The sequence below is a fragment of the Rhinatrema bivittatum genome, chromosome 19, assembly GCF_901001135.1.
Source record: "Rhinatrema bivittatum chromosome 19, aRhiBiv1.1, whole genome shotgun sequence".
NCBI classification, from domain to species: Eukaryota; Metazoa; Chordata; class Amphibia; order Gymnophiona; family Rhinatrematidae; genus Rhinatrema; species Rhinatrema bivittatum.
Window position 1 is genome coordinate 38,175,952 of NC_042633.1, and position 10,786 is coordinate 38,186,737.

Here is a 10,786-nt window from a genome sequence, read left to right on the forward strand (position 1 = left end):
AAAATGCCCTTGCGCAGAGGCGCAAATTTATTTATTTATACACCTGTCTAGAGCAGGCGTAAAGTCTTCCCACATTTCAAGGACTCAACCAAAACCACCCCCCCCCCCCCCCAAAACTGCTTTTCTGTGGTCCTCCTACTTAGAACCACAAAGAGCACCACCTTACAGAAAAAAAAAAAAGTTGACTTAATCTACACCCACCCACGCCGTGTATATTGTGCTGATAAAATAGCTGCCGCGGGGAAAAAAAAACCCCCCACACAGCCACATCTCCTGGGCGCCGCCTGCCACAGGGACGCGCGCTACGGACGCACGATTTATGCCCAGCGCCTCCTTTGTAGCGCGGCAGCTCATCTGCCTGTTTGCGTCGGGCGTCCAAGAGAGGCAGTTGTGCACGCGTTAAACAAACGCACACGTGCGCCTGGTTTGGACGCTTTTTTTTTTTAAGTGTATCCGTATAGCATCAGCCTGAAAGTGTGAGGGTGGACCTGAAAGCTTGAAAAGTGGTCAAAGTCGTAGGCCCAGAAAGGATATAGCCTAGCGTACTAAAGATCTGCAGAGTGGGGACAGCATGAAGCAGTTTTACAAAAGCCCGATTGATCGTAAAGTATTGAAAAAGGCAGAAGCGTTGCGCCTGCAGGGTTTGAGGCAGCAGGTCGCAGTTGGGAGTGAGACACTGGGCTACGGAACAGGAAAGATCCGAGGGTAAATCTCAGGATGATCTCAAGGCGGGATTATCGGTGCAAATTAAGCAGCTGGATTCTCTTTCTCCCTGCAGAGACTGTCGCAGCCTCCCCCAGCACTCTCCTCGGGCCCCCCCCTTGTGAACAAAACCCGGCTCTCCTGGGCAGCACTACAGCCACGGGGGCAAGCAGGCAAAGGAAGGCTTAAGGCCATCGGAAGAAGCCTTGCTCTGCCTTCTCCATATCGGAATAAAAAAAAAAAATCAAAGAGTCTCGTTCTTTTAAAATAAAAGGAATCACTGGTAAACTCTCCTCTCCCTTAGAAAAACAAACAAACCAGAATCAAGATGTGAAGGTCATTTGGAGGACAGCGAGGAGGGGGGGGGGGATTAGGTAGTATCACGGTTGCAGGGTTTAAGGGTTGCTCAAACAAGATGGAACAAACCCTTGTTGCGTGGGATATTTGGTTAGGCATAAACAAAGGTGTGTTTTCAAACAAGAGCTGAAAAACACACACATCCCTCCCACAGCAATCAGGAGGGAAGTGCAGAGCTTCCCGCAGCAGCAGAAGAAGTGGGAAGGGGAGGGCTGGTGACCCACATTGACCCCGCCGTGGGTCTTGTGTTAGCGGGAGCAGCGCCGGTCCATGCTGAACCCAAAACACACACACACTCGGCTGTAACACAAGAAAGGAGAGCACATTAAAAGTATTCTAAGTGCTTTATTCCTACCTCAACTTAGCAATACATTCAATATAAAAGAGAATTTTTTTTTTTTACAATATACAAGTGGTTCAAAACAATGATAGATTAGAAAATACGAAAATATGCCAGGGGTTCACAGCTAGAAAACACAGCTTTTGAAAATACTCTTCCAAATGACAGGAACCTTCTAGACACTAGGGGGGGGTGAAAAAAAAAAAGAGCCACACTATAGGACGTAACCCTTTATGGACTGAAGTACAGGGAACGTTTAACCCTCCCATACTAAACTCCTGACCCTCTGGCTGCACAATCTTTCAGCTCTGACCAAAGAGCAGGGGGATCAATCCAAAAAACAAAAAAACAAACCCCACAGGTTTCTGAAATACAGGGATTATTTCCCAGGGCAAACTGAAGAGCACCCATGGCAGATGTGGCCGCCCCCCTGCACACTCCCGGGCTGAGACGCAAACATGCCCAGTCCCCAAGGGGGCGACAGGACAGAGACACTGATATGTGCAGACGTTTCCGCAACCCCCCCCCCCACACACACACACACACACGCAGCCATCATAAGTCAGGGTTCCAGTCATTGCCCCTTAGGAAGGGGGGGGGACGGGACCGCTCTGAGGGCTGCCGGGAGGTCTGCACGGTTTATAAAAATGCACAGATAGGGTTGCTCCCACCAGATTAAAGCAATTACAACAAAACAAATATACAGAGAGAGCCTGGCCAACATATTTCATCCTGCTTTCAAGAGACCAGTTGTCTCTTCCTACAAATGGCAGCCTCCCGCTAGCCCGACACTCACGCCTTTTTTTTTCTCTCGTTTCAAGCCCCCCCCCCCCCCCCTGCTCAGTTGCTGCTGTCAGAACACATTCGGACTTCAGAGGATCCTTTCAGGTGCCAAGCTCCGGGCGACGATGCCCGGCTCCTGAAAGAATCTCCCCTCGGCCGTGCAGCGCCATCCCACCCACCCGAGTGACCGGCGAGAGTGGTGCGAAACCCTATGCAACGCTGTCAGGCTCGCCTTCAGCCAGGTAAAGCACCGAAACCTCTTCCTAAATCCGAGTAACCCCTGCCCAGCACCAGTGGAGGAAGGGGGAGGTTTCTGCTGGTGATGATGGACGAACATAGCGAGAGCGCCAGCGCGGCCCTCGGGTTCTGCATACTTGGTTAGGAAAAAAAAGTTCAAATACCCTCCCCCAGACAAAATCCAGGTTCCTCCCCACAGAGCACGAGAGGGGAGCATCGGGTGCTGGTGCCCTGGATGCTGCGACACCGAGGATCGGGATTGCCAGAGGCGGTCACGGAATACGCGCACGCTGGGGTCCCTCAACGCTCACCCCCCCCCCCCCCCCCGCACGAAGCACCATTACATTAAAAAAACAAAAAAAAAAAAAAAAGTTACCCTTGAGAAGAAGTCAGGCAGAGTTAAGGATTCAGACCTAAAAAAAAAAAAAGACATTAAACAGCAGTTCTACAGCACCAGGAATGTGAGCAAAACAAGAGCCACGCGTCATACGCTGCAGGAGCTCTGGTCCGTGGTCGGGCAGGTGGACAGGGCAAATATACACCTCACCCCCCCACTATTTGTCCATAGCCGGGGGGGGGGGGGGGGGGGGGGGGAGGGGGGGAGCACCACTCTCTCCAGCCTTCTGGAGACCCCTGGCATCGATGGAGGGGAAAAACCTCAGAGTCCGCTAGATGCGGAGGCTCATCCTACAGAGTGGCCCCGCCCTGCTCCCTCACAGAAGGGGTGGGGGCACTGGAATCCCTTTGGCTCCTCCTCCTCTTACAGCCGAGTTCCAGCTTGTGAGGCCAAGACGCTGCTGCCGCCGCCTCCTCTGGTTAGATCGGCGCTCTCTCTCTCGCGCGCGCCCTGGGCATTTCAAGGATGAACAGAGCAAAAAAAACAAAAAAACCTGCAAAACCAGTCTCGGACAGAAAAGCACAAACCGAAGGTCCTGGTCACTCTGGGGGGAGCTCCTAAGGTCACTGGAAAGGCTCTCGGCGAAAAAAACCAAAAACAAAACAAAAACGTTTCAGTGCATGGATCTCTCCCCCTCCCCACACAGCCGAGTGGCCTTAGATGCAGTCCATGGAGTTCTCCGGCACGATGCTGAGGGCCCCCCCGGGTGCCAGGCATTTGGTAGGGGCACAGTTTGGGGGCAGCATGTTGTTGTTGTTGGGAGTGGGGTCCACGTTCTCAATGTCCTCCATCTTTTGATCGGACGCGTTGTCCCAGTTAATGTGGAAGCGGGTCACGCGAGGGTTGGGAGCCAGGATGTTCCTCTGAAGCTGAAGGGAGAGAGGGGGGGGGGGGGGGGGGGGGAAAGCAGGTAATATTAAAACGCACAGCGGATTAAAAGTCTTTTTTTTTTGGTCTTATTGCACAGATTCGGTGCTCAAAAAAAGTTCAATTCGCCCCAGAAAGCCTCAGTTAACATTAAAAAAATAAAACTCATTCACCGCTGCCACTGCAGAGCACGGACTTAAAAAAAAACAAAAAACAAAAAACGGTAACCGCATGCAATTTAAAAACAGCCGGAGATCGTTTGCAGGCCTGAGCTGCCCCCTACACAACTCCAAAACTGAAAACGCAGGCAAAGTCTTAGTGCTTTGCGCTATTCCCGGAGACATTCTCCCCCACCAGCCAAAAACAAAACAAAAAAAAAAAACTCCTTGCTTTTTCTCTCCTGCCCTCCCCCCCCCCCGACACACAGGCACTCTTTTACCTGGGAGAAGTCCGGTTTCAGGGGCGGGTTCTCCCGGAGTTCAGGGGTCACATACTCGTTGTTGACGTAATACCCCACACGAATAAACTCCTGGCCCCGGTACGTACAGGTGATCAGCACCACCGTCACGCCCACGGCATCCGTTTCAGGGATGAGACTGGAGTTGGGGGCATCGGCCTAGGAACAGACAGACACCCCGGATCAAGCAAGCATGCCATACCCCGAACAAAATGCCCTGTACACCAGTGGTCCTAGACGGGGAGCTCTGCTGCCATCAGCGATGTTTCTTCCACCCTCGCCTCCACCTCAGCTTTTCACCAGAGCTGGAGGGGGTGGATAATCTTGAACTAAGTAACCGTGAAAGTTATACAGATCTGACCCATGGACTGCATTTCTTCCAGGATGCCCTTCAAATTCAGTTGGGGGAGAATATTCTGAAGTTATGTGCACAAGAGGAGAACGTCTGAGGGACAGAGATCATGTAATCTTATTTATTTATTTATTTTAAAGCTTCGCCTCTGACACAGACCAGCGTATTGTCGAAACACAGTCACATTAGAGTTTTCTAAATGTATCCTCCTGAAGTTTATTGGACTATTTTTTTTGGGGGGGGGGGGGGGAGGAAGGAAGGATGTATTTGAGCTGACAAACTAAAGACACTTCACATTTTGGCCCAGGGATAGGCACCTCTAGCCCTGGAGTGCCACAATAAATATGCATGTGACGTTAGCATGCCAAAAGAGGCAGTGCATGAAAATCTCATGAATATTCACTGGGGAAATACTGAAAAAAAAATAATTTTCAGATCTGTCCACAGCACTCCAGGGCCAGAAAGAGTTCCCTACCTTCTTATTTTAAGCTCTAGTAATTCTTTTTAAAACCGAGTCTCCCAACCTGCCTCTTACCTGAAAAACAAACATGTGTCTCCCAGCTGGCACGGGGCCCACCAGGACTGAATCTAGCACCTGGTCATACTCCTCGCTCTCCGCCGAGCCAACGTAAATGATCTTCCACTCCAGATCTAAAAGGGAAGAAGGCGGCAAGGTAAGAACCGTACGAGGGCCGAAGCTGTATCAGTTTGACTCCCAAACCCAGTTGCCGGGACGGCTGGAGACAGCATTCACAGCACCCCCCCCTCCCCCAAAGCTGAGTCTGATCTGAGCAAAAGGAGCCACCACAAATTAGGCCAGGGCGAGGCGAGATGCACACCAGGAGAGGAAGCGAGAAAAAGAGCAGCAAAGCACAACTAGAAAAAAAAAATAAAAGTAAAGCAAAGAGAAAAAGGTTTTTACCAGTTCCTTAGAATGTTTCAGCTGGTACCTTAAGTTTTCTAAAAAATCATTCCAGTCTTACCCTTTGGATCCATCGTGCTCGCTTTAGAGATAAGGTAATTTTATAGCAGCCGGCGACAGTTTAAAACCTTGTGTGCAGAAAGCACGCGGAGATTTCAGGCCTGCATTTTCAAAAGCGGAATTATGCAGGCAGGTCTGCTTTGAAAGTTAGCGGGTATGCGCAGAACCAACAGCATACACGAAGACTCTTACACTCGCAGATCAGGTGTCAACGTGTAGGTGTGGATTTACAAGCACTTTTGAAAACTGGCAGGCCGATGCAATAAGATGTGCGTGTGCCCAACTGGGGAGGGGGTTTTTTTTGTTTTTTTTATTGTTTTTGTTTTTTGTTTTTTTTAACGCACAGCCACCTCTCTTGGGCACCCGATGCTAAATTTAAAATGAGCTGGCATGTTTAAAAGGGACGCTCTAGGGAGAAACTGTGCATCCCTAGAGCCCAGGAGATGTGGCTGTGTGCTTATTGCTACAGGCGCTCAATATGAATCATGAACTAAAGAATTAATGAAACGTATCTATTAAAAAAAAATTTCTGGATGCACAATATACTGTACACACTGCAGGCCAATTTCACCCCTTTGCTATTGAGAGTCCAGTAAAGATTTTTTTTTACTATATATAATTGATTCATTTAATTGTTTAGTAGAATTACTGTTCTCTGTGGAGGACAGTATTTTTTCATAAACCCACGACTTGAACTTAATGCCAGCTTAAAAAGTGCATGTTGGGTGCCCAGAGATTTTCAGTATCAAGGGGCAACAGCTAATAGCCTCATGAAATTTACATGCGATGAGCGCTATCAGTTGCGTGTGTGTTTGAGCTGCACCTTTTGAACGTACTAACCCCCCTTACTGCATTGGGCGTTACTCTAGCACGTCCAAAACTCGCGGTCACAAGGAAACCTGTCCACTAGGCCGGGTGCACTTTATTGCATCGGCCCCTGGAAGTGTTTCACCAACTCCATCCTCCAGAACGCCTCTCCTGTGCATTAAAGGATGCACGAGAGCGCTTTTTGAGCGTGCTTTAACCTGTACAATCCCCCCACACCAGGGTTTGGGCGGGGAAGTCTTCACTCATTTACACTCCTATAAATCCTTTTGAAAAAACAAAAATAAACAGGAATTTAGCCCTAGATGAATAACATGGAAAAAGAGAACATCCTGGGAGAGTGAACGCGCTGGGAGAAAACAAAGGAAAAAGGGGACAGAAGGCGATGAAAAGTGGCATGCTGGATTCTGGACAGGACCAGCGCCCAGGCCGCGTGGCTACAAATGCACCCGGCGGGACATGGCAGCACTCGCCACGGTTACCAGCCAGGCGCGGCCCAGTCCCCGCTACGAACTCCGCCGGCCGGCAGGGGGCGCCGGCGCCGCGTCCTCCCCAAGGGCACAACTTCCGCATCCACCGGCAAGGGGGCGGGGCCGGCCTCTCCGAGCGGCCAATCGGATCCCGGGGGAAGCGAGCGAGCGCCAGGCACGCTCGCCAGCCACCAATCAGAAGCCGAGGAGGACAGGGGGAAAGTGAGGAGAGAAACGAATCCCGCCAGCGCCAAAAAAAAAAAAAAAAAAAAAAAAAAAAAACCACAACCCAAACAAAAACAAACAGAAACTTTCCCTTCAAAGGCCCAGGCGCCTTAGCTTTCGCCTTTCCAATGCCGACCGACGGATGTCAGAAAGCCCTGCGTGTTCAGCCGGGGGGCCTGGACGCCCAGCACCCGAGCACTAACGCATCGCTGTGTTTTCGGGCCCCCTACGAAAGCCTCTGCAAAATAAAGGACAGATCGACCTTTCCCCTCGCTTTGCACCGAAAATGCAAGAGACAGAGCCTTAGCCCAAAGGCCACGCGACGGAACCAGGCCGGGACTTATGGGCAAGGAGGGGAGATGTAGGCTCACAGGGTTGTGGGGGTTTGTTTGTTTTTTCCCCATTCTCTCTACTCCCACCACCACCACCACAACAAAAAAACCACAAAACCCAAACAAGGTAACCCTTTGTTAAAACGATCACCCTTAGGCTGGGATCCCAATCTGCAAAGAATTCAGCCGGACAAACACTTCCACAGCTCCTTTTGTAAATTCGTTTGTAAACTATCGCACTGCAACGACGGAGGGCAGGTGCAGCAGCTACGTTTTCAAGGCCCCGGCTTTCCTGTGCTCCTCACCCCGGACACAGTCGGAGGAAGCCTTAAGGGCTGGGGCCCGCCGCCTGCAAGCAGATACAGGGGCTCCCCTACACAAGGCACAGCTCTCCTTTTCTGTTAAATGTTTGTTTTCCTCCCCACTGGTTTTCTGAATTGAAGCGATTTCCCTGGCCTGCCAAAGCCAGTTCTGCAATGCCCCCGTAGCGCGCTTCTTCGCGCCTACTGGCAACAGAAACAAAACAAAAGCCCCTCTGAAATCATTCAGAGCAGCAGTTACAGGAACAAAACGGCCCCGAGAGCGCAGCCGGTGCCATTCTAAGTTGCTAAAAGCAGAGTTTGCTGGCGAACACGGGCAGGAAAGCCCAGCAGCCGGGACTGAAGAGGATCGTGCCCGCCCGCCCGCCCTCCTCCTCACTGCCCGCGTGCAGCAGACATGGGACGCTTCGGGAAGGGCAACCGGGCCAGAGCCAGCAAGCATGGAGGAAGACCGCAGCGACCCCCCGACTCAGCTCCCCGTGCGTGGAGAGGACAGCGACGCCAGGGTTAATGGGGGGGGACCAGGGTGCTTGCTGAATCAAAGAGTAGGGGGCTGCAAAAATACCCTCACCGCCGGGTCCTCCACTGCCGTTTGGCGTCTCCTTGATACTGGGGGGGGGGGGGGGGCAGTCACGGACGCACACGAGACAAACAGCCCATGGGTGCTGTGGGGATAAACCCTGTCTCCCCCCCCCCCTGCTTGGAGAAGAAAAAAATCTCCCAACATCGCTGCACCACACTCCGACGACCCAGAAGGCCCCCTCTAAGGCCCGGGGGCTCTTGGGACGCGTGCGGGCTCCAAGCCCCGGCTCTTCCCGTCCCTTCCTACTCACCGTCGGGCAGGTCCTCGATGCACTCGAAGGTGATCTCGAACTGGAAGGGGTTCTTGAAGGGGCAGGGGTTGTCCAGCACCACCACGTTCAGGATCTGTACCTTGGCCATGTCCGGAGAAGAGGGGGGCCCCCGGGGGCCACCGAGAGAGAGAAGGAGGAGGGAGCGCGCGCGGAACAGGCCACAAAGCTTGGAGGGCCCCCGCGCCGCAGGACGAGGAGCAAACGGAGCCTCCGACGCCTTTCAACACAAACCGCTACAGCCGGGCCGCACTTTCAAATATAACGCGGGATAGGGAGGGAGGGAAAAAGAAAGACACACACACACACAAAAAAAAGGCGCGGGAGACCTTCCGAGGCCACTGCGCAGGCGCAAGCCGGACCAAGCCCCGCCCCCAACCACCAATCGCTTAGCCCCGCTGAGGGCGTCTCCTCATTACGTCATCCACCGCTCCGACTTTCGGGAGGGGGGGGGGTGGGAGTGGAGGAGGCGCGGCCTGGTCGGAACATTGCACGAGAAGAAAAGGGAGCGGAGCGTTACCTAGGTGACGCGGAAAGGGGCGGGGTCGCAAGCAAGTCCCGCCCTTGCGGGAGGGGCGCGCAAGAAACAGTGGCCGGAAGTTTCGTACTGTATGCGGAAGGGCTCGGTCAGGGGCGGGAAGTGAGGTCAACCAGATCCGGCTCAGGTTTTACCCCAGTTGCATGCTGGTACTTGTAGTTCTTGCTTTTTTTTTTTTTTTCCCCCCCATCTGGGTATGTAGAAATTATGCCAGGCGATCGTTCAGGCAACATTCTTTGCCTTAAACTGTTTGTTCTGTGCCAGGCAAAGCCCAGATGTACCTAGTGCCTCCCAAACCTTGGGTATCAATAGTAAAACATGTATGATATATATATTTGCACGCAATGGAATGCATGCAGATTTGTTTTATAAGATATGCCTTACTGGGTCCATCAAGCCCAATATCCTGTTTCTAACTAGGGTTGCTGACTGGCTCCAGATTTTCAGGACTGGTTGATCCATTCCTGGTTTACCCCCATTGCATGTAGGGACTTGTAGTTCTGACTTCCTTATTGCTCACAAACTCAGCATAACTATAACTGATTTTAAAGATAGTTTAAAGATTACTAATAGTAGGCCTTCAATTTCATTTTTCAGTTCTTTCAGCACTTTGAGATATATAGCATTTGGTCCAGGTGATTTCTACCCTTTAGTTGGTCAGTTTGCACAACCTCAGCATAACCCCTAGTCACTAATGCTCTTTAAATAGCTTGTGCTACCCAACTGTGCCATTTGGAGCCTCCTGACTTTCCTATTGCACATCCTTAGAAGAGCAAGAGTACAAGTCCCTGCATGCAATGGAATAAAACCAGGACTGGATCAACCTGTCCTGAAAATCTGGAATCAGTTGTCAATGCTATTCCAACAGTGGTCAATCCAGGTCACAAGTGCCTGGCAGGATCCCAAGGGGTAGAGATATTCCAGGCTGCTTATCCCAAGAATAAGCTGTGGATTTCTGCAGCTCCACCTTAATAATGGTTTATGGACTTTTTCCTCCAGGAACTTATCCAAACCTTTTTTAAATGCAGCTACACCAACAGCTTTCACCACATCCGCTGGCAATGAATTCCAGAGCTTAATTATGCATTGAGTAAAAAAAAATATTTTCTCTTATTAGTTTTAAATAGACTACATAGTAACTTCATTGTGTGTCCCCTGGTCTTTGTCCTCTTTGAAAGAAGAAACAACTGATTAACAATTACTGGTTCCATTCCACTCATTTTATAGACCTCTATCATATCTCCCCTCATCCGTTTCTTCTCCAAGCTGACGAGTCCTAATCTCTTCAGCCTTTCCTCATAAGGGAGCTGTTCCATCCCCTTTATCATCTTGGTCACCCTCCTCTGTACCTTTTCTAATTCTGCTATATCTTTCTTGAGATGTGGTGACCAGAACTGCACATAGGACTCAGGATGAGGTCTCACCATGGAGCGATACAGAGGCAGTGTGATAATCTCTGTTTTATTCTCCATTCCTTTCCTAATAATCCTGAGTTTTCTGTTTGCTTTCTTGGCTGCTGCTGCACACTGAGCAGAAGATTTCAACGTATTTTCAACAATGACCCCTAGATCCTTTTCCTGAGTGGTGACTCCTAATGTGGAACCTCGCATTGCGCAGCTATAATTGGGGCTTCTCTTCTCTAAGTGCATCACTTTGCACTTGTCCACATTAAATCTAATTTTGCATTTGCATGCCCGGTCTCACAGCATTGCAAGGTCCTCATGCGATTTCTCACAATCCTCTTGTGATTT

General features: G+C 50.9%; 1 protein-coding gene across 1 annotated transcript; it reads right to left on the bottom strand.

The window, feature by feature from the left end:
• Positions 1–1,386: 1,386 nt before the first annotated feature.
• Positions 1,387–8,890, bottom strand: ASF1B (anti-silencing function 1B histone chaperone). Its single transcript, XM_029585386.1, has 4 exons — positions 8,480–8,890; positions 5,028–5,143; positions 4,123–4,299; positions 1,387–3,685 (listed from the first exon to the last, which is right to left on the bottom strand). Exons 1-4 carry the CDS (start codon positions 8,586–8,588, stop codon positions 3,473–3,475), a joined length of 615 nt encoding a protein of 204 aa, XP_029441246.1. The 5' UTR covers positions 8,589–8,890; the 3' UTR covers positions 1,387–3,472.
• Between the last annotated feature and the right edge of the window lie 1,896 nt (positions 8,891–10,786).